This window comes from Oncorhynchus keta, chromosome 13 (genome assembly GCF_023373465.1).
Source record: "Oncorhynchus keta strain PuntledgeMale-10-30-2019 chromosome 13, Oket_V2, whole genome shotgun sequence".
NCBI lineage: Eukaryota > Metazoa > Chordata > Actinopteri > Salmoniformes > Salmonidae > Oncorhynchus > Oncorhynchus keta.
In genome coordinates this window covers 32,444,132-32,464,724 of record NC_068433.1, presented here as the reverse complement: position 1 = coordinate 32,464,724, position 20,593 = coordinate 32,444,132, and the positions used below count along the sequence as shown (strand labels likewise).

Genomic DNA, 20,593 nt, shown 5'->3' with positions numbered 1-20,593 from the left:
TATCAGAGGAATGCAAAAGGTCCTCATTTCGTGGAATGACCCGGGCCCCGATTGCACTCATTACAGCATGTGTCTTGATTACTGCAAATCAAGTCCTATCTCCTGTTGGGTAGAGTTACGTACCAGGTTGTCCTCTGTCTCCTTTCCTTCCTGATGACCCAGGGAAACCGGGCTCTCCTTTTGGCCCCACACGTGCTCCTGTCTGACCATTAATCACCTGGTCGAGTAATGGGATAGAAAGGTTACTCTTGCAATCTTGCGGTTGTAGTGGAATATTACAGGATGCAGGGGCTAGAGTAGGTTACACTGCCAATGTCAGGGTTACATTGCCATCTAGTGGACAATGTCTACAACTACGGGAGGCCACCCTCTGCCCACGAACGTAATAAGAGAAGGATGCTTGTGATACAGCTGAATGAGTAGATAAATAGATTGTTTGATATCTCACCACGCCCGGAGGTCCAGGGTATCCACGGTCACCTTTGTCCCCCTGGGAGAGAAACAGATAGAGAATGAGAGAGATGGATGGATGGGATGAGTAAAGAGAAGAGATGGCGGAGGACACGTGGAAGGGTGAATCAGCGAGGTGTGGGGGGCTGCCTTAGCTGACATCCACGTCATCGGTGCCCGGGGAGCAGTTGTTGTTGGGGGTTAACTACTCGATCCAGCAATCTTTCGGGTTACTGGCCCAACGCTCCTACCCGCCAGGCTACTGCCGCCCCCAACCGTTCATGTGTTTGTAGATCTAGTTTATTGTACGGTGTAAAATAGCATCAGAGGCCAAACTCACCCTGTCACCATCCCGACCTGGCAGACCTGGGCCGCCTAGGTCTCCTTTACTACCCTGAGAGAGAGAGAGAGAGAGAGAGAGAGAGAGAGAGAGAGAGAGAGAGAGAGAGAGAGAGAGAGAGAGAGAGAGAGAGAGAGAGAGAGAGAGAGAGAGAGAGAGAGAGAGAGAGAGAGAGAGAGAGAGAGAGAGAGAGAGAGAGAGAGAGAGAGAGAGAGAGAGAGAGAGAGAGAGAGAGAGAGAGAGAGAGAGAGAGAGAGAGAGAGAGAGAGAGAGAGAGAGAGAGAGAGAGAGAGAGAGAGAGAGAGAGAGAGAGAGAGAGAGAGAGAGAGAGAGAGAGAGAGAGAGAGAGAGAGAGATTAGATAATGACATTTGAAATGTTTGAAATTTTTGTGAGTGCTTACGGTTAATTTCTGATGGTTTATTTCACTTTTCTTTATTATCTATTTGTATCTATCTATTTGTTTTCCATGTCAATAGAGCCCTTTGAATTGAATAGAGAGAGAGAGAGAGAGAGAGAGAGAGAGAGAGAGAGAGAGAGAGAGAGAGAGAGAGAGAGAGAGAGAGACAGGGAGAGAGCGATAGAGAGAGTGAGATAGAGAGCGAGGTAGGGAGGTAGAGAGACAGGGAGAAGAAAGATAGAGAGTGAGAGAAAGATAGAGAAAGAAAGAAAGAAAGAAAGAAAGAAAGAAAGAAAGAAAGAAAGAAAGAAAGAAAGAAAGAAAGAGAAAGAGAACGAGAGAGTCATTATCTCAGAATGTCATTAGCTCACTTCTCTTTAGAAAAATCAAATCAAAGTGTATTGGTCGCGTACACAGTTTAGCAGATGTTATAACGGGTGCAACGAAATGCGTGTGTTACTAGCTCTTAACAGTGCAGTAAAATGTACACAAACAAATAAATACATTTCAGAACGAATCCAACTAACAACCCAAATAACTCTGTAACAGTAATACAAACGCAATCTAGCAATAGTGGCCTTGTCAGTCATTCAAAAAATAAAACTATCTGAATCTGAGAGAGAAAGAGGCAGAGGTAGATGTTGACAGATCATACAGCATACAGACAGACAGACCGCTGGCTATAAGAACCATATAAATAGAATGTCTAGAATCATTGTAGCTCTGTGGGCAGAACTCACAGGGAATCCAGCAGGACCTGGGTCGCCATCTTTCCCCGGTTTGCCACGTTTGCCTGCTTCTCCAGGCTCTCCTTTCTCTCCCTTCGAACCACCAGATACACCCTACAAAACCCAACATCGGACCGTTATCATACACACACACACTACTATAGACTGATTGATTTGATTGAGTTGTTATTATAGGGTCTTGTATTATTTAGATACCTAGCTCACTGAGCAGAGAACATCCTTTTTAAAATGTTTTTAACGTGTCAAAATATACAGTATTTTGCAGGTGTATAGGCGACATAGATACACTACATGGCCAAAGGTATGTGGACAGCAGCTTGTCGAACATCTCATTCCAAAATCATGGGCATTTAATATGGAGTCGGTCTTGCTTCCATTCAGTCACAAGAGCACTGATCTTGGGCGATTGGGCCTGGCCCGCAGTCTGCGTTCCTATTCCTCCCAAAGGTGTTCGACAGGGTTGAGGTCAGGGCTCTGTGGAGGCCAGTCAAGTTCTTCAACACACGGGGCCATTGTCAGGCTGAAACAGGATAGGGCCACAAAGTTGGAAGCAGAGAATCGCCTGGAATGGCATTGTATGCTATAGCGTTAAGATTTCCCCTTACTAGAACTAAGGGGCCGAGCATGAACCATGAAAAACAGCCCCAGACCATTAGTCCTCCTCCACCAAACATTACAGTTGGCACTATGCATTCGGACTGGTAGCGTTCTCCTGGCATTCACCAAACCCAGTCCGTCAGACTGCCAGATGGTGAAGCGTTATTCATCACTCCAGAGAACGCGCTTCCACTGCTCCTGAGTCCAACGGCGGCGAGCTCTTCACCACTCCAGCTGGCGCTTGGCATTGCGCATGGTGATCTTAGGCTTGTGTGCGGCTGCACAGCCATGGAAACCCATTCATGAAGCTCCCCTCAAACAGTTCTTGTGCTTGACTTTGCTTCCAGAGGCAGTTTGGAACTCGGTAGTGAGTGTTGCAACCCGAGGACAGACATTTTCTTTTACGTGCAACATGCTTTAGCACTCGATGGTCCCGTCCTGTGAGCTTGTGTGGCTTGTCACTTCAACGGCTGAGCCGTTGTTGCTGCTTTCCACTTCACAATAACAGCGCTTACAGTTGATCAGGGCAGCTCTAGCAGGGCAGAAATTTGACGAACTGACTTGTTGGAAAGGTGGAATCCTACAGTATGACGGTTCCACGTTGAAAGTCACTGAGCTCTTCAGTATGGACTATTCTACTGCCAATGTTTGTCTATGGAGATTGCATGGCTGTCTGCTCGATTTTATACACCTGTCAGCAACGGTGTGGCTGAAATAGCAGAATCTACTAATTTTAAGGGGTGTCCACATACTTTTGCCATGTAGTGTATATAGAACGATAGTTTGTGACAAGATACATATAGTATGATAGATACTGAGTGAAAACATAGATATAGAGTGGTATAGATACTGAGTGAAACATAGATACAGTGCATATGATACTGTAAGTATTCACCCCCTTGGATTTCTTCACATTTTGTTGTGGGATTGAAATGGATTATTGTGATAAAAATGTACACTGATCTACACAAAATAGCTCATAATATCAAAGTGAAAAGAACATTCTAGAAAGAAATACAATAATAAAATGTCTTGGTTATATGAGTATCGTACACGTATTCACCCCCTTTTTTACGCCAATCCTAAATAACTTCAGGAGTCCGAATTTGCTTAACAAACCATATAATAAGTTGCAATGGCTTTTGAATGACTACCCCATCTCTGTACCCCACACAGCAATTATCTGTAAGGTCCCTCAGCCGAGTAGTGTATTTCAAGAACAGATTCAACTACAAAGACAAGGGGGCTTTTCCAATGCCTCACAAAAAGAAGGGCACCGATTGGTTAAAACAAACAAAAAAAGCAGACACTGAACATCCATAGGAGATAACTGAGGATGTATCAACAGCATTGTAGTAACTCCACAATACTGACCTGAATGATAGAGTGAAAAAAAACTAAGCCTGTACGGAATCCAAATGTTCCCAAACATGCATCCTTTTCGCAACAAGGCACTAAAGACTTAGGAGGGTGAATACTTATCTAATCAGGATATACCGATTGAATGGTCTTCTTTCTTTCTTCCCTTACTTAAACAAATTACAATGAAATCCATTTTAATACCACTTTGTAACACAATAGAAATGTGAAGAAATCCAAAGGGGACGATTGCCCTGTATTATAGTGTTATCGATGGTGAGTGAAAACACAGATACACCAGTGGAGGCTGCTGAGGGGAGGACGGCTCATAATAATGTCCGGAACGGAGCGAATGGAATGGCATCAAATACCTGGAAACCAGTGTGTTTGATGTATTTGATACCATTCCACTGATTCCGCTCCAGTCATTACCACGAGGCCGTCCTCCCCAATTAAGGTGCCACGGACCGACCCCCTGTGAGATATACAGTAAGGTATGATGGATAGTGAGTGATACTCACAGGGGGACCAGTATAACCAGGATCACCGGCTGGACCAGGTAAACCTTGATCACCCTGGAAACAAAGAAGTAAATAACAACAACCAATTGTAAAAAAAAAAAAAAAACATAAACTATTGTTCATTCAGTTTTCATGAATAGTTAAGAATGTGGACATCAAGTCAAACGGGTTCAAATCTGACATTTGAAAGAAATCGGCAAAATATGAATTGAAAACAATACCTTTCTCAATTAAATGCTAAACGATAGGTGGGGGTATATGAAGTTGGACTACCCAGTAATATAGGACAATGGAAGTTATCATAAAGAGGCTGAATGCCACCATCTCGTGGTCATTGTGAGAGTTGCAGTTCCAGGAAACTAAAAGGCATGGTGGTGCTGTCAACGGGAGGCGACACATGTCAGAACACGAGGGCCAGTCGGGCTACCCCGACCTTAAACTAAGACCAAAAAGCTCAGTTTGCTTCCCATTCATTTTTACAATATAGTCCATTTTGACTTTGCAGCTGGCCCATAGCTGGAAATCGCTCAGTTCTGTCTCCAGGACAAGACGGCATCCAGATGCAGCCAAACAGGAGCATGGCTGGCAGTTTAAATGATATGTCATAACAGGAACGACTAAACCACTATTGATGTTCTACAAGATCCACAAATGACAATAAAAGAAATATGAAAAGGGAAAGAGGTAGACTGGTCCATTTTGAATGATGACGCAGACGATACTAACTTTATAGACATCCTAATAATTCCGTGATTCCAGGGACTTTCTGAGGTCAAATAAATGGAAGGGATTCCTGATTAATGAGGGACAATGTGAAATGTAGAACATTACTTTCTCTCCTCTCTGGATCTCTAACTCGGTGGGTCTCTTCTGCTCCCCGACCTGTCCAGGTGGACCGGGAGGCCCCTGCAGGCCTGGATCCCCCTACACACACACACACACACACACACACACACACACACACACACACACACACACACACACACACACACACACACACACACACACACACACACACACACACACACACACACACACACACACACACACACACACACACACACACACACACACACAAACACACACGCACGCGCACGCACACACACACACAAACTCATCAGTATTCAGTAGTGCAAATCGTTACCACCCATTGACGACAGTCTTTCTCCTGCTGATCCTACCTTGTCTCCTTTGGGACCTTGGAAGTTCAATCCCATGTTACCCTATAGTAGAAGAATACCAAGACAAACACATGTATTACTGTATTCTGTAACACTTTACTTAAAGCCTGCAGGTAAAATGCATTATGTACACACAGTAATATACTTTAGGAGTGTATGGACAAGTGTGTGCGCAGTAGTTGAACTGAGTGTAGTACACAGAATAGACAGTTGATCAGAGTTTTATTAGCAGTGTGTGTGTGTGTGTGTGTGTGTGTGTGTGTGTGTGTGTGTGTGTGTGTGTGTGTGTGTGTGTGTGTGTGTGTGTGTGTGTGTGTGTGTGTGTGTGTGTGTGTGTCAAAGGTCAAAATCGGGGTGCTTCTTTTTGTCCTGTTTCAAACATGTACAAGTGTGTACCCTGTACAAGTGTCTGGTGTGAATGGAAAGTTTTTTGGGGCGTATCACACTCCCCCTGAAACACCAACGGAGAGTGGGGTCACGGCCAGAGATCAGCCATTAATGACGGCAACTCTGGTGCAATTAGGGTTAAGTGCCGTGCTCAAGGGCAGATCGACACATTTTTCACCTAGTCACCTAGTCGCTCTAACCGCTAGGCTACCTAACGCCCCAGGGTGTGTGCGTGTGTGTGTGATTCAGGGTGTAAAGCAACTAACCTTAGGACCGGGAGGACCAGGAGGCCCGGAACGACCCTACAAAACAACACACAACACTTTATTAACAACACATAAAACATTATTAGCAACAACACACACAACTTTATTCACAACGCACGGTAAACTGTATAACTATTGAGAGTGCATTAAAACATTATTACTCCCTTAACTACATTGGATAAGTTCTTATATTGATCTGTGAGACTTCAGATCACAAACACACTACTGGATGTCACAACAGGTCTGAGGATAGTTTTACTGACTGTCCCTCAGAACATAACGTTTGGAACAGGACTGGGACCAGTTTGACTGACTGTCCCTCAGAACATAACGTTTGGAACAGGACTGGGACCAGTTTGACTGTGCAAAGTCCCTCAGAACATAACGTTTGGAACAGGACTGGGGCCAGTTTGACTGTGCAAAGTCCCTCAGAACATAACATTTGGAACAGGACTGGGACCAGTTTGACTGTGCAAAGTCCCTCAGAACATAACGTTTGGAACAGGACTGGGACCAGTTTGACTGTGCAAAGTCCCTCAGAACATAACGTTTGGAACAGGACTGGGACCAGTTTGACTGTGCAAAGTCCCTCAGAACATAACGTTTGGAACAGGACTGGGACCAGTTTGACTGTGCAAAGTCCCTCAGAACATAACGTTTGGAACAGGACTGGGACCAGTTTGACTGTGCAAAGTCCCTCAGAACATAACGTTTGGAACAGGACTGGGACCAGTTTGACTGTGTAAAGTCCCTCAGAACATAACGTTTGGAACAGGACTGGGACCAGTTTGACTGTGCAAAGTCCCTCAGAACATAACGTTTGGAACAGGACTGGGACCAGTTTGACTGTGCAAAGTCCCTCAGAACATAACGTTTGGAACAGGACTGGGACCAGTTTGACTGTGCAAAGTCCCTCAGAACATAACGTTTGGAACAGGACTGGGACCAGTTTGACTGTGCAAAGTCCCTCAGAACATAACATTTGGAACAGGACTGGGACCAGTTTGACTGTGCAAAGTCCCTCAGAACATAACGTTTGGAACAGGACTGGGACCAGTTTGACTGTGTAAAGTCCCTCAGAACATAACGTTTGGAACAGGACTGGGACCAGTTTGACTGTGCAAAGTCCCTCAGAACATAATGTTTGGAACATGACTGGGACCAGTTTGACTGTGCAAAGTCCCTCAGAACATAACGTTTGGAACAGGACTGGGACCCGTTTGACTGTGCAAAGTCCCTCAGAACATAATGTTTGGAACAGGTCTGGGACCAGTTTGACTGTGCAGAATCCCTTAGAACATAACATTTGTAACAGGTCTGGGACCCAATTTGACTGTGTAAAGTCCCTCAGAACATAACGGACAAGTGGCGTTTGTAGTTAAGATGATTTGGTACTTTCAGGGTTTTCTTAAACTATGAGTCGGGAACCAAAGTGTGCCCTGGGCATGTGAAATATAGGTCACAAGTTACGAGAACTATATTTGCACCCTATTTCTTCTTAAATTAGGTCGTTGGATGATGATTTGGGTCAATGGGAGGAAGTTCAATATCTCATTTGGGTCTCGAACTGAAAAAGTTGTCAGAACCCCTGTATCAGTGTACCTCATAACCTCTGGGGCCTGGTGGACCGACAGGGCCCGACAATCCCGCAGGGCCGGTGTTACCCTAGAAACAAGACGGACACCACAAACGTTACCCAGAGAGCTACGTGTTGAAACGGTTTTACATGACATCTCTTACACAGGAGGTCGGTGGGAGGACGGGCTCGTGGTAACACCTGGAGCGGAATGAGTCGAACGCCATCAAAAACATCTAGCACACGGTTGCATGCTACTCCATTTCGCTCCGGTCCAGATGTTATTAGGAGCCGTCCTCCCCTCAGCAGCCTCCACGGATCTCTCATAATGATTTGCCATTCCATTTGATTGGTTCTGATCATCCAAATACGAGCAATATAATACATTAGACTACCATTTCACAAGAAAAAAAATCGCTAGACAAAATCTACAGATTTTTATTTGTATTTTTTTAAATGTCCCTTTAAAAAAAAAGAAATCAATTCAGTTCAAAGTGGTTCTATGGTTCTATATAGAGTACTCACGGGGACTCCAGGCAAACCTGGTAGGCCTACACCTCCTTTCTGTCCGAAGCGGTCATTGGAGATGACATCGCCTAGGTCTCCCTGGAGAGGGACACCAGGAAGAGGTTCGACAGGAACACATCACACAGGTACTAGCTACAGAACTAGAGCTACTCGCACAGCTCCACAGACAGACAGGCCTGGTGAATGTACAGGTGGTTTTTTTTCATCTCACGATAACAATGTACAGGTGGGTTTTTTTTTCAATCTAACGATAACAACCGCTGAGAACAATGCGGGAAAAGTATAGTAACCTTTTGTCCCGGCAGACCAGGTGGACCCTGCAAACGAGCAGAGAGATAATGAATACATTTCAAAGTCTCATTTAGTTCCCTCTTCCAAGTTTCCACGCAGAGAAATGACAAGGTGCACCTGTGTATCTATATTTCATGCAGGTTCAGTCAGTTAAGAACAAATTCTTATTTACAACGACGCCCTGTCATGAGGCAAGTACGACACGCCAATAGGTTAAACAATGTCATACAAAGAGCAGTCAAAAAAGATATATGCGGAGTCAGTAAAACATTCAGTAATATGCAGCATTGAAGAGGACGGGGGGGGATGTAGGTGCATGAGAGGACAGAGAAGTGTGTGCGTGTGTGTGACCCACCGATCGGCCCTCCAGTCCGGGGAATCCTGGACTTCCGGGGAATCCTCTCTCACCCTAAGAAGAGACACAATCCACCCTTTCATTTCGCATCAACAGCCTCCAGCCCATAGGTTAACTTTTCCAATATGCTGCCATCTAGTGGCCAGGTGTGATAGACCACTTAGGCCAGTTTCAGTCCAGATTCAGGAGAACCCGAGTTCCCTCAGGACTCGACAGAGTTGTATGGCTGTCAGTCAGTAGTAACCATAATAACCTACCTTGGTCCCGTTGCAGCCTGCAGTTCCCCTTGGGCCCGGGGGACCGTCCTGTCCTGGGAGACCCTAGAAGAGAACACACAAGAGGACAACAGGAAGTCAAACATCAGACAGGAAGTGAGGTCACATGACTCCGTGGTGACAATCCATACTGGATATCAGGCCGGGTCAAAAACAACCAGAGAAATTTCAGTATACGTTCCATCATGGCAACATCTCAATTCTCCACCCTTTTCCAGAAGTGTGCACTTTGCACACATCCCGTCATTCATTTAAAAGCGTGGGATTAGTGTAAGCGTTGGCTGGGACAAAACATTTTTTCCTCTCTTGGCTGGAGAAAAATACATGCGAGAAAGTGTGCAATTGGACACGGCCAGAGAATGGAGGATAACTGGGACTCATCTCTGTACCAGAGGGGATGCAGACGGGCACTCTACAATACGTGAGAACTGGGAATGGTTGGAAACTTACTGGAATTCCTGGTGTTCCGGGGAACCCGGGCAGTCCAGGAGGTCCCTGTGGGAATAACGAGGAAGATAAATTAACAACATAAGTTCGGATGACTTTGTGTAATGAGGCATTCAATTCAGAAACAGCTATGGAGCTTCTGTTTTATTGGAGTGAAACGAGGACCTCTGATGGACAGGGGGAAGTACTACACTCCAGGATGGTGTACACTGAAAATGGAAATATTACAGACAAGAAGTGTGGGACTTTGTCAAGTTAATAAATCTGGGTCACTCACCCTAATTCCTTTTGGACCGGATGGCCCTGAAGGTCCGTCACCACCCTGAGAGAGAGGAAGACAGAGGGGGAGAGGAGGTAAAAAAATGATTTGTTTTCAAGTTCCCAGATAAAGTCAGGTGTTATGTTGCTCCTACAACAAGATCCAGGAAGCAGCCCCTACCTTCTCTCCCCTGCCTCCGATTGGCCCCTCAGGTCCGGGGAACCCTGGTACGCCTGGCTGACCCTGTAGCCCTGGGAAACCCCTCTCGCCCTGTGGAACATAGAACATGGAACATCATGCATAGAACATCACACGTAGAACATTACATGTAGAACATTACACATATAACATCACACGTAGAACATTACACATATAACATTACACGTAGAACATCACACATAGAACATCACACATAACATTACACGTAGAACATCACACATAGAACATCACACGTAGAACATTACACGTAGAACATCACACGTAGAACATCACACATAGAACATTACATATAGAACATTACACAGAACATTACATGTAGAACATCACATGTAGAACATCACACGTAGAACATTACATATAGAACATTACACATAGAACATCACACATAGAACACATAGTTCTAACAAACTCTTCTTAACTGCAGATAGCACACAGACAAAAGAGTCATTACAAATCAAACAATGAAATAATGTGTCATGTTATGGTTGTTTTCTACAGTAGGTCATTACTGTAGGTGTGTGTGTGTGTGTGTGTGTGTGTGTGTGTGTGTGTGTGTGTGTGTGTGTGTGTGTGTGTGTGTGTGTGTGTGTGTGTGTGTGTGTGTGTGTGTGTGTGTGTGTGTGTGTGTGTGTGTGTGTGTGTGTTTCACACTCACCTTGCCTCCTTTTACCCCGCTGCAGTCACACTTTGATCCCGCTGCACAGCCATGACAGGCCTGTAGGATGGGGAGAGATGAGAGAGGTAAGAGAGAGGTGAGAGATGAGAGAGAGAGAAAGAGAGAGAGAGAGATGTGAGAGAGGTGAGAGAGGTGAGAGAGAGAGAGATGAGAGAGAGTGAGAGAGGTGAGAGATGAGAGAGAGAGAGAGAGAGAGAGAGAGAGAGAGATGAGAGAGAGGTGAGAGAGGTGAGAGAGGTGAGAGAGAGAGGAGAGAGAGGAGAGAGAGCGAGAGAGAGATGTGAGAGAGGTGAGAGAGGTAAGAGAGGTGAGAGAGAGAGAGAGAGAGAGAGAGAGAGAGAGAGAGAGAGAGAGAGAGAGAGAGAGAGAGAGGTGAGAGAGAGAGAGGTGAGAGAGAGAGAGAGAGAGAGAGAGAGAGAGAGAGAGAGAGAGAGAGAGGGAGAACACACACAACATCGAGCTGCCGAAGTGAGCCCCCGACGTCTACGAGGACTGTGTGCTCTCGCTCTCCGTGGCCAACGTGAGTAAGTCATTTAGTTCACAGTTGTCTTAAACACAGTCAGAGATTTCCGTCTGTTTTGAATGTGGCATCTGTCCGGACTAGTACGAACATTACAGAGTAAAACATTTTTTAGGTAAAAAAATCTGAAACCGGAAATGCTCACATAGGACCTACCAACAACGGGTGGATCCACACATGAAACAAAAAGACACCTCAAAACGAAATACAAGGAACATTTATTTTAAAATAACAAATATAATGGTAGTTGGAAATGCTGTAGCGTAATGCATTTAAATTAGGACAAAACATATGCTAATATTATGTCAATAAAATATCAGAATGGATTGTCACCCCCCAAAATGTCACAAGGCCAGACAGATTGACTACTTCAATCAATCACCTGACCAAACCTACATGTACATAGTACTTCAATCAATCACCTGACCAAACCTACATGTACATAGTACTTCAATCAATCACCTAACCAAACCTACATGTACATAGTACTTCAATCAATCAATCACCTAACCAAACCTACATGTACATAGTACTTCAATCAATCACCTGACCAAACCTACATGTACATAGTACTTCAATCAATCACCTAACCAAACCTACATGTACATAGTACTTCAATCAATCACCTGACCAAACCTACATGTACATAGTACTTCAATCAATCACCTAACCAAACCTACATGTACATAGTACTTCAATCAATCACCTGACCAAACCTACATGTACATAGTACTTCAATCAATCACCTAACCAAACCTACATGTACATAGTACTTCAATCAATCACCTAACCAAACTTACATGTACATAGTACTTCAATCAATCAATCACCTAACCAAACCTACATGTACATAGTACTTCAATCAATCACCTAACCAAACCTACATGTACATAGTACTTCAATCAATCAATCACCTAACCAAACCTACATGTACATAGTACTTCAATCAATCACCTAACCAAACCTACATGTACATAGTACTTCAATCAATCACCTAACCAAACCTACATGTACATAGTACTTCAATCAATCACCTAACCAAACCTACATGTACATAGTACTTCAATCAATCACCTAACCAAACCTACATGTACTGTACAAATTACTTCAATCAATCACCACAACTAGCTCGTACCCCAGTACACTGACTCAGTACTGTATATAGCCTCGTTATTGTTATTTTATTGTGTTATTATATTGTATTACTATTACATATTTTATCTACTTGGACATTTTCATAACTTTGAACTGTATTGTTGGGAATGTGCTTGTAAGTGAGCATTTCGTGGTAAAGTCTACAGTTGCTGTATTCGGCGCACGTGACAAATACAATGTCCCTTGTAGAAGCCTGGGCCTACCATTCATCTCTCTCTCTGTACACATTCTAAATAAGAGTAGGCCTACATCTCTAGCCTGGGTAGCCAGTGAGCCGCAGACAATAGGGAAAGAGGGGAAGGCCTTTACAGACATAGCAGATCCTTTATCTCAACAGTACTGTAAGTCTTGAGACCTAACCTCTACCATCAGGGAACCCCTCTCCCTAGTTTAAGCTTGTTTTCGTACTCTTTTCTGGGTTACCACTTACCTTCATCTGGGTCTGGCTAAGGTCTGGGTTAGACACCTTGGTCCGGACCTAGAGTGTCTCTGGGCACTGGTCAGCTCTGTCAGTCTAGATAACTCTTGACATTCCTGCCCTGCATCCTATTTGTTTAATATCCTGCCTGGCATACATGCAGGGCAGAGCAGTCCAGTACCTGCCTGGCACTGTGTCAACACACATGGAAACACTTAATCAACAGCTATGATGCCTCTCTCCTCCCTCTCCTCCCTCATTCCCTCTGTATCTATCCGTCTCCCTCCAGCCTCTGTCTGTCAGACCATTCGTCTCCCTCCCTCGGTGTGTGTGTGTGTGTGTGTGTGTGTGTGTGTGTGTGTGTGTGTGTGTGTGTGTGTGTGTGTGTGTGTGTGTGTGTGTGTGTGTGTGTGTGTGTGTGTGTGTGTGTGTGTGTGTGTGTGTGTGTGTGTGTGTGTGTGTGTGGTCACTAGTGCTGGGCGATTAGTGCTTTTTGAGGACGGTTCGGTTCAGTTCCATCATTAAAAAATAATCGCGGTTTTCGATTTCGGTTTCAATTATTAAATGCCTTATGTGGGTTGAATGAAGTAACAACACAGAATAAAACAAGTCCCATGATGGTAGTGACTGCCCATTACTGATTATCACTTATTAACCACAATTTATTCACATTACTTTACTTTAAATAAAATATTTTAATTGTTGTGTAAATTAAATAAGGCATACTATTATGACTGAATACCAACTATGCTGAATACCAACTATGCTGAATACCAACTATGGTGAATACCAACTATGGTGAATACCAACTATGCTGAATACCAACTATGGTGAATACCAACTATGGTGAATACCAACTATGCTGAATACCAACTATGGTGAATACCAACTATGGTGAATACCAACTATGCTGAATACCAACTATGCTGAATACCAACTATGGTGAATACCAACTATGGTGAATACCAACTATGGTGAATACCAACTATGCTGAATACCAACTATGGTGAATACCAACTATGGTGAATACCAACTATGCTGAATACCAACAATCAAATCCAACTTAGATCATGTATTTTCAGGTAGATACGTCGCCAAGCAACTGCTCTCTATCCCTCTCAATCTCACATTCTCCTGTCTCTTCTCTCCATGTCTGCCCCACACTAACCTAACGTAGCAGGCATTAAAGAAACACGCAGACCGGACAAGTAACGCAATGGATTATGGTCATTGTAGTTAATTACCACGTTTTCTGCGATAAACTATGTCAAATATTGGCCTTTTGGAAACTACAACCCCGTACTACATCGCACAGTTTGAGCTTGATCTGATTTATCTCTAGAGAAACTGTGCCGTGTGTGTGTGTGTTACTATGCCCTGAGTGACTGTCATAGAATGTCACTGGTGTAAATGTCAAGTGTATCAGGTTGTCAGAAGGAGAGGGAAAGGAAGAAGTGGATAGGAAGTCACAGAAAGTTCTGAGCCAACAGACTAACTCATAACACCGGGTCTGAGCTGTAATGCTGTAATGTAGCTACTACGTTATACCATCTGGCCTTCTCGACCTCCTCGTGTGTGAGGAGTCATGTTCACGACAATTTCCCTGGCAACATACTTTCACTCTGGGTTCTATAGTAAAACTATGAATCAAGTAACAATAACGTTAAAGTGAAACGCCAAGTTCTATACGGTTACGAAAACTCCTTTATGCCCCTTTGAGACCCACCTTTCAAAGTAACTGAGATCTCTTCTTCTACCATGGTAACCAAAATAATGGGCAACTGGACACTTTTTTTACATGACTCTAAGCATGATGGGAGTCTAATTGCCTAATTAAATCAGGAACCACACCTGTGTGGAAGCACCTGCTTTCAATATACTTTGTATCCCTCATTTACTCAAGTTTCCTGTATATTACAATGTACACCTATAGGTGTTTCCGAGTGAATGTACTTTTCAGCATATTTAACGGCCAAGAAGAAGCACAAAGACGAAAAGCTACAACATTTTCATTAGAACTCCTCACATGAACCATAACTCCCTCCAGCTGTATAGGTCTCACTTTCGGCACCTTGCCGGCCTACAATTATTATTATAATATTTTTTTTTAAATTATGTACCGGCTGGCAATGTTCAGTAAAAAAAACAGCATTATCTCATTTAAAACACATCAATATGTCTGTCACTAACAGGTTCTTACCGTCCTGTGAGTCCTCAACTCGAGCAGACACCCTCAAGCATGCTAACAACAAGGCTGCAGGAGTTGTATTTCAAATGAAACCCCTTCTAACTTTTGTCAGTGTGTCTTACTTCTTGAGCGTCAAATATTTGGCGGGCCTCCTGAGTAGCGCGGCCATCTAATGCACTGCATCGTGGTGCTAGAGGCATCGCTACAGATCCGGGTTCAATCCCGGGCTGTGTCGCAGCCGGCCGCGACCGGGAGAACCATGAGGCGGTGCATAATTGGCCCAGTATTGTTAGGGGAGTGTTTGGCCAGCCGGGATGTCCTTGTCCCATCTAGCAACTCCTGTGGCGGGCCAGGCCCGTGCACGCTGACACGGTCGCCAGTTGAACGGTGTTTCCTCCGACACATTGGTGCGGCTAGCTTCTGGGTTAAGCGAGCAGTGTGTCAAGAAGCAGTGCGCCTTGGCAGGGTCGTGATCCGGAGGACGCATGGCTCTCGACCTTCGCCTCTCCCGAGTCCGTATGGGAGTTGCAGCGATGAGACAAGACTGTAACTACCAATTGGATATCAGGAAATTGGCATCGGGTACACAAATGCAAGTATCATTTTAAATATACAGTGTATCTTAAATGACCTCGTTTTGGTGAATTTGATGATATAATCTTGAAGCCTAGTCAAGATGACCTGGAAGTATGATGTAGGAAAATGTCACTTTCATATCATATTCAATTATATTCTGACCTCAGACTTCCTCTATCCCTTTTCTCTCTCACTCTCTTAATCTCGCTCTCTTTGATTCTTTCAGTCTTTCTGTCTCCCCACCCACCCTCTCTCTCTCTCTCTCTCTCTCTCTCTGTTCCTCCCTGTGCTCTCTCTCTCTGTTCCCCCCTGAGCTCTCTCTCTCTCTGTTCCCCCCTGCAGCGTTGTCTAATTGGGGTAGTTATAAAGACCCATCGGGGCTTGGCCAGAGCTCAAACACTAACCGACTGTTAAATGGTTTCCCGGTAATGATATAACACATGTCTGTAAGGGCAATAACAGGGAGGGTGAAATAAGAGAGAGAGAGAAAGAGAGAGAGAGAGAGAGAGAGAGAGAGAGAGAGAGAGAGAGAGAGAGAGAGAGAGAGAGATAGGGAGAGAGAGAGAGAGAGAGAAAGAGATAGGGAGAGAGAGAGAGAGAGAGAGAGAGAGAAAGAGATAGGGAGAGAGAGAGAGAGAGAGAGAGAAAGAGAGGGAGAGAGAGAGAGAGAGAGAGAAAGAGATAGGGGAGAGAGAGAGAGAGAGAGAGAAAGAGATAGGGAGAGAGAGAGAGAGAGAGAGAGAGAGAGAGAGAGAGAGAGAGAGAGAGAGAGAGAGAGAGAGAGAGAGAGAGAAAGAGATAGCGAGAGAGAACACACACAATATCGTGCTGCCGAAGTGAGCTGCCGACGCGGGCCCCGACGCCTACGAGGACTGTGTGCACTCGTTCTCCGTGGCCAACGTGAGTAAGTCATTTGAACGTGTTAACCCCCGCAAGGCTGCCGGCCTAGACGGCATCCCAAGCCATGTCCTCAAAGCATGTGCAGAGCAGCTGGCTGGAGTGTTGACGGACATATTACATTTATCCATATCCCAATCTGTTGTCCCCACTTGCTTCCCCTCCGCCACGCTGAGACCACAGGGAGGAGGTGAGAGCCCTGACGGAGTGGTGCCAGGAGAATAACCTCTCCCTCAATGTCAACAAAACCAAGGAGCTGATCGTGGACTACAGGAGACAGCAGAGAGAGAGCACGACCCCTAGCCTCATCAACGGGGCTGCCGTGGAGTGGATGGAAAGCTTTAAGTTCCTTGGCGTGCACATCACTGACAACCTGAAATGGGTCCCTTCACACAGACAGCCTCAGGAGGCTGAAGAAATTCAGCTTGGCCACATTGAGAGCATCCTGTCGGGCTGTATCACCGCCTGGTACAGCAAATTGCACTGTCAGCAACCGCTGGGCTCTCCAGAGGGTGGTGCCGTCAGCCCAATGCATCACCGGGGGCAGACTGCCTGCCATCCAGGACATCTACAGCACCCGGGGTCACAGGAAGGTCAAGAAGATCTTCGAGTACCTCAGCCACCTTGAGCCACGGCCTGTTTACCCCTATACCGTCTAGAAGGTGGAGACAGTGTACAGCAGGTGAATTAAAGCTGGGACGAGAGACTGAAAAACAGCTTATAGCTCCAGGCCATCAGACTGTTAAACAGTCACAACTAGCCAGCCTCCACCCAGTACCCTGCCCTGAACTTTAGTCTGTTACTCGCCGGTCTCCACCCAGTACCCTGCCCTGAACTTTAGTCTGTTACTCGCCGGTCTCCACCCAGTACCCTGCCCTGAACTTTGGTCCGTTACTCGCCGGTCTCCGCCCAGTACCCTGCCCTGAACTTTAGTCTGTTACTCGCCGGCCTCCGCCCAGTACCCTGCCCTGAACTTTAGTCTGTTACTATCCGGCCTCCGCCCAGTACCCTGCCCTGAACTTTAGTCTGTTACTCGCCGGCCTCCGCCCAGTACCCTGCCCTGAACTTTAGTCTGTTACTAGCCGGCCTCCGCCCAGTACCCTGCCCTGAACTTTAGTCTGTTACTCGCCGGCCTCCACCCAGTACCCTGCCCTGAACTTTAGTCTGTTACTAGCCGGCCTCCACCCAGTACCCTGCCCTGAACTTTAGTCTGTTACTATCCGGCCTCCACCCAGTACCCTGCCCTGAACTTTAGTCTGTTACTCGCCGGTCTCCACCCAGTACCCTGCCCTGAACTTTAGTCTGTTACTAGCCGGCCTCCACCCAGTACCCTGCCCTGAACTTTAGTCTGTTATTTGCCGGCCTCCGCCCAGTACCCTGCCCGGATCTTTAGTCTGTTACTATCCGGCCATCACCCGGTACTCAAGGTTGGCCGTGTAGATCACAAATATTTGTGATTTCAAAAAACAAACTCATAGCCCACCTCAAGGCCTAAAGGTCCATGTCAGGCCTTCTCTGCCCCCCCTACCCTGCCCCTTTGGGGTCGTATCAGGAGACGTGGGGTGTGGGGAGGGGGGGCGTCAGAGGGCATCTAAGGGCTTGGCAGAACTGGCAGCCACTGCGGGTATGCAAACACACACACCCTCTGCACCTCCCTTGATGAGTGAGTGTGTGCGTAAGAGTCCGTCTGTTATCGGGGGTGTTTTTACAAGCTCTGGATCCCTGATTAGTATCTGGTCTGCTTCAGTTCAATGCTGTCTGTCTCTCCCACGCCCAGCCCTCTAGCCATCACCCCCCCTCACACTGCACCACTGGGGCATGTAATCCAGTCAGGGGGGTCAGTGAGCTCTAGCAATGTGTCCCCCTCCCTTTCTCCCTTTTTAATTCACCTTATCCCCCCTCCACTACACTCTCATATTCTCTCTTTCTCTCGTCTAGAATGTTCTTAGGCCTGATTAGGAGGGAGCTTCTCGAAAGTTCTTCGGCCTATCAGGACGGAGCTTCAAGAAAGTTCTTCGGCCTATCAGGACGGAGCTTCAAAAAAGTTCTTTGGCCTATCAGGACGGAGCTTCAAGAAAGTTCTTCGGCCTGGCAGGACGGAGCTTCAAGAAAGTTCTTCGGCCTGGCAGGACGGAGCTTCAAGAAAGTTCTTCGGCCTGTCAGGAGGTAATTCTTAGAACGTTAGAACGTTCTTCTCATCAGTTAGAATCTAGATAGAATCCATGCATGTTCCATAAAATAACTTCTCCAAAGGGCTTGGAAACTAAAGGGAAATATTCACAACACTTTGACATGGAGATGTACAACTATGCACAAACAGAGCGTTCGAGAGGATAGTGCCAGGTACATAGAAATGCTCGTTCTATACATAGAGCTAGCGTAACTTGGCTACATAGACTGAAGTTGGCGCACATTGTAAAGGACAGAGGTGGTGGAGAGGGGTGAGAAGGGGGAGAGGAGCGGAAGGCATGCACAGTGGGAATTAGCGAGACCAGACTGGAATTCCCCCACTCATCAAAGACTGACTGATGATTACACATCTTTACCCAGCCCTGCCCTGATAAACGCACACTCACACACACACACACACACACACACACACACACACACACACACACACACACACACACAAACACAGACACATACGAAACACACACACAGACGTACACACACACACAGTCAGCATGCACTGCACAATGACACCGCTCTTCTACAGAATCGGAGGGATAGTAGCCGCGACTTACCTACCCCACCCGTAAACAGAATTTCACGGTGTGTGTGTGCAAAAGAGAGAGTGCTTGCACATGCGCCAGTGCTTGCCACTACTTGCCAGTGCTTGCCACTACTTGCCAGTGCTTGCCAGTACTTGCCAGTGCTTGCCAGTGCTTGCCAGTGCTTGCCAGTGCTTGCCCATGCTTGCCAGTACTTGTCAGTGCTTGCCCATGCTTGCCAGTACTTGTCAGTGCTTGCCAGTGCTTGCCAGTACTTGTCAGTGCTTGCCAGTACTTGCCAGTGCTTGCCAGTACTTGTCAGTGCTTGCCAGTGCTTGCCAGTGCTTGCCAGTGCCTGCCAGTGTATAACATGTGTTGTATTTAGACTGAGTTGGCATTTTCCAAACTTTGGAGGATTTCAGTGCTTTCATCACTGCTTGATATTTACTGTTACAAGGTTCTACCAAGACAAGGAAGTTCAAACATAATATTTTCCTTGGGAATTCTCTGTGGGCATCCCAAATGGCACCCTCTATTCCCTACATAGTGCCCTCATTTTGACCAGAGCCCTTCGAACCGTGATCAAAAGTAGTGCACTGTGTAGGGAATAGGGTGCCACTTGGTGTTGTTTGAAGTGAAGTGACCAAAAGACTAGGAGGAAACCCCTGCCACTAAACACACCCACGAACACACACACACGTACGCACGCACACCTCACCACAGTGGCATAATGTTTGTTTTTTTGCTCCTTTGCACCCCAGTATCTCTACTTCACATTCATCTTCTGTACATCTATCACTCCAGTGTTTAATTACTATATTGTAATTATTTCGCCACTATGGCCTATTTATTGCCTTACCTCCCTCATCTTACCTCATTTGCACACACTCTATACAGACATTTTTCCTATTGTGTTATTGACTGTATGTTTGTTTATCCCATTTGTAACTCTGTGTTGTTGTTTGTGTCGCACTGCTTTGCTTTCTCTTGGCCAGGTCATAGTTGCAAATGAGAACTTGTTCTCAACTAGCCTACCTGGTTAAATAAAGGTGAAACAAAAAATTATTATGATTATTTTTTTAAACCATCCTGGAATCACAATGAAATGTCCAGGAATTCTCTAGATTATTCCGTCAACGACCACTGCTCTCAGCCAATGAAAAAATAAAATGAGAGAGAACTGAAAATACGACAAAAACAGTAGACTGTTACAGGTAGTAAATCTCTCCCAGATCATATCCATGGAAGCAGAA

At 45.6% G+C, this 20,593-nt stretch overlaps 1 protein-coding gene and 1 long non-coding RNA gene across 5 annotated transcripts in view; both read right to left on the bottom strand.

Moving 5' to 3' along the window:
- The window catches only part of col4a5 (collagen, type IV, alpha 5 (Alport syndrome)), a 79,784-nt gene that overhangs the window by 35,939 nt on the left and 23,252 nt on the right, over positions 1 to 20,593 (bottom strand). Inside the window, exons 2-18 of the mRNA XM_052460006.1 lie at positions 10,855 to 10,914; positions 10,161 to 10,250; positions 9,999 to 10,043; positions 9,725 to 9,769; positions 9,257 to 9,319; positions 9,000 to 9,053; positions 8,644 to 8,670; positions 8,351 to 8,431; positions 7,852 to 7,914; positions 6,250 to 6,285; positions 5,597 to 5,638; positions 5,247 to 5,339; positions 4,416 to 4,469; positions 1,930 to 2,031; positions 791 to 844; positions 449 to 490; positions 124 to 217 (exon numbers count right to left, since the gene is read on the bottom strand). Of these exons, the coding sequence (XP_052315966.1) occupies positions 124 to 217; positions 449 to 490; positions 791 to 844; positions 1,930 to 2,031; positions 4,416 to 4,469; positions 5,247 to 5,339; positions 5,597 to 5,638; positions 6,250 to 6,285; positions 7,852 to 7,914; positions 8,351 to 8,431; positions 8,644 to 8,670; positions 9,000 to 9,053; positions 9,257 to 9,319; positions 9,725 to 9,769; positions 9,999 to 10,043; positions 10,161 to 10,250; positions 10,855 to 10,914 (1,045 nt within the window). The remainder of the gene's footprint in view (positions 1 to 123; positions 218 to 448; positions 491 to 790; positions 845 to 1,929; positions 2,032 to 4,415; positions 4,470 to 5,246; positions 5,340 to 5,596; positions 5,639 to 6,249; positions 6,286 to 7,851; positions 7,915 to 8,350; positions 8,432 to 8,643; positions 8,671 to 8,999; positions 9,054 to 9,256; positions 9,320 to 9,724; positions 9,770 to 9,998; positions 10,044 to 10,160; positions 10,251 to 10,854; positions 10,915 to 20,593) is intronic.
- Positions 11,319 to 15,971, bottom strand: LOC127906782 (uncharacterized). 4 transcript variants are annotated; one of them, XR_008062839.1, is made up of 4 exons: positions 12,226 to 15,971; positions 12,102 to 12,181; positions 11,912 to 12,061; positions 11,319 to 11,867 (listed from the first exon to the last, which is right to left on the bottom strand). It is a non-coding gene; the product is annotated as an uncharacterized LOC127906782 (long non-coding RNA). The 4 variants fall into 4 exon arrangements; XR_008062840.1 differs by having other exon boundaries at positions 11,319 to 12,061; positions 12,226 to 12,275; positions 12,320 to 15,971; XR_008062837.1 differs by having other exon boundaries at positions 11,319 to 12,061.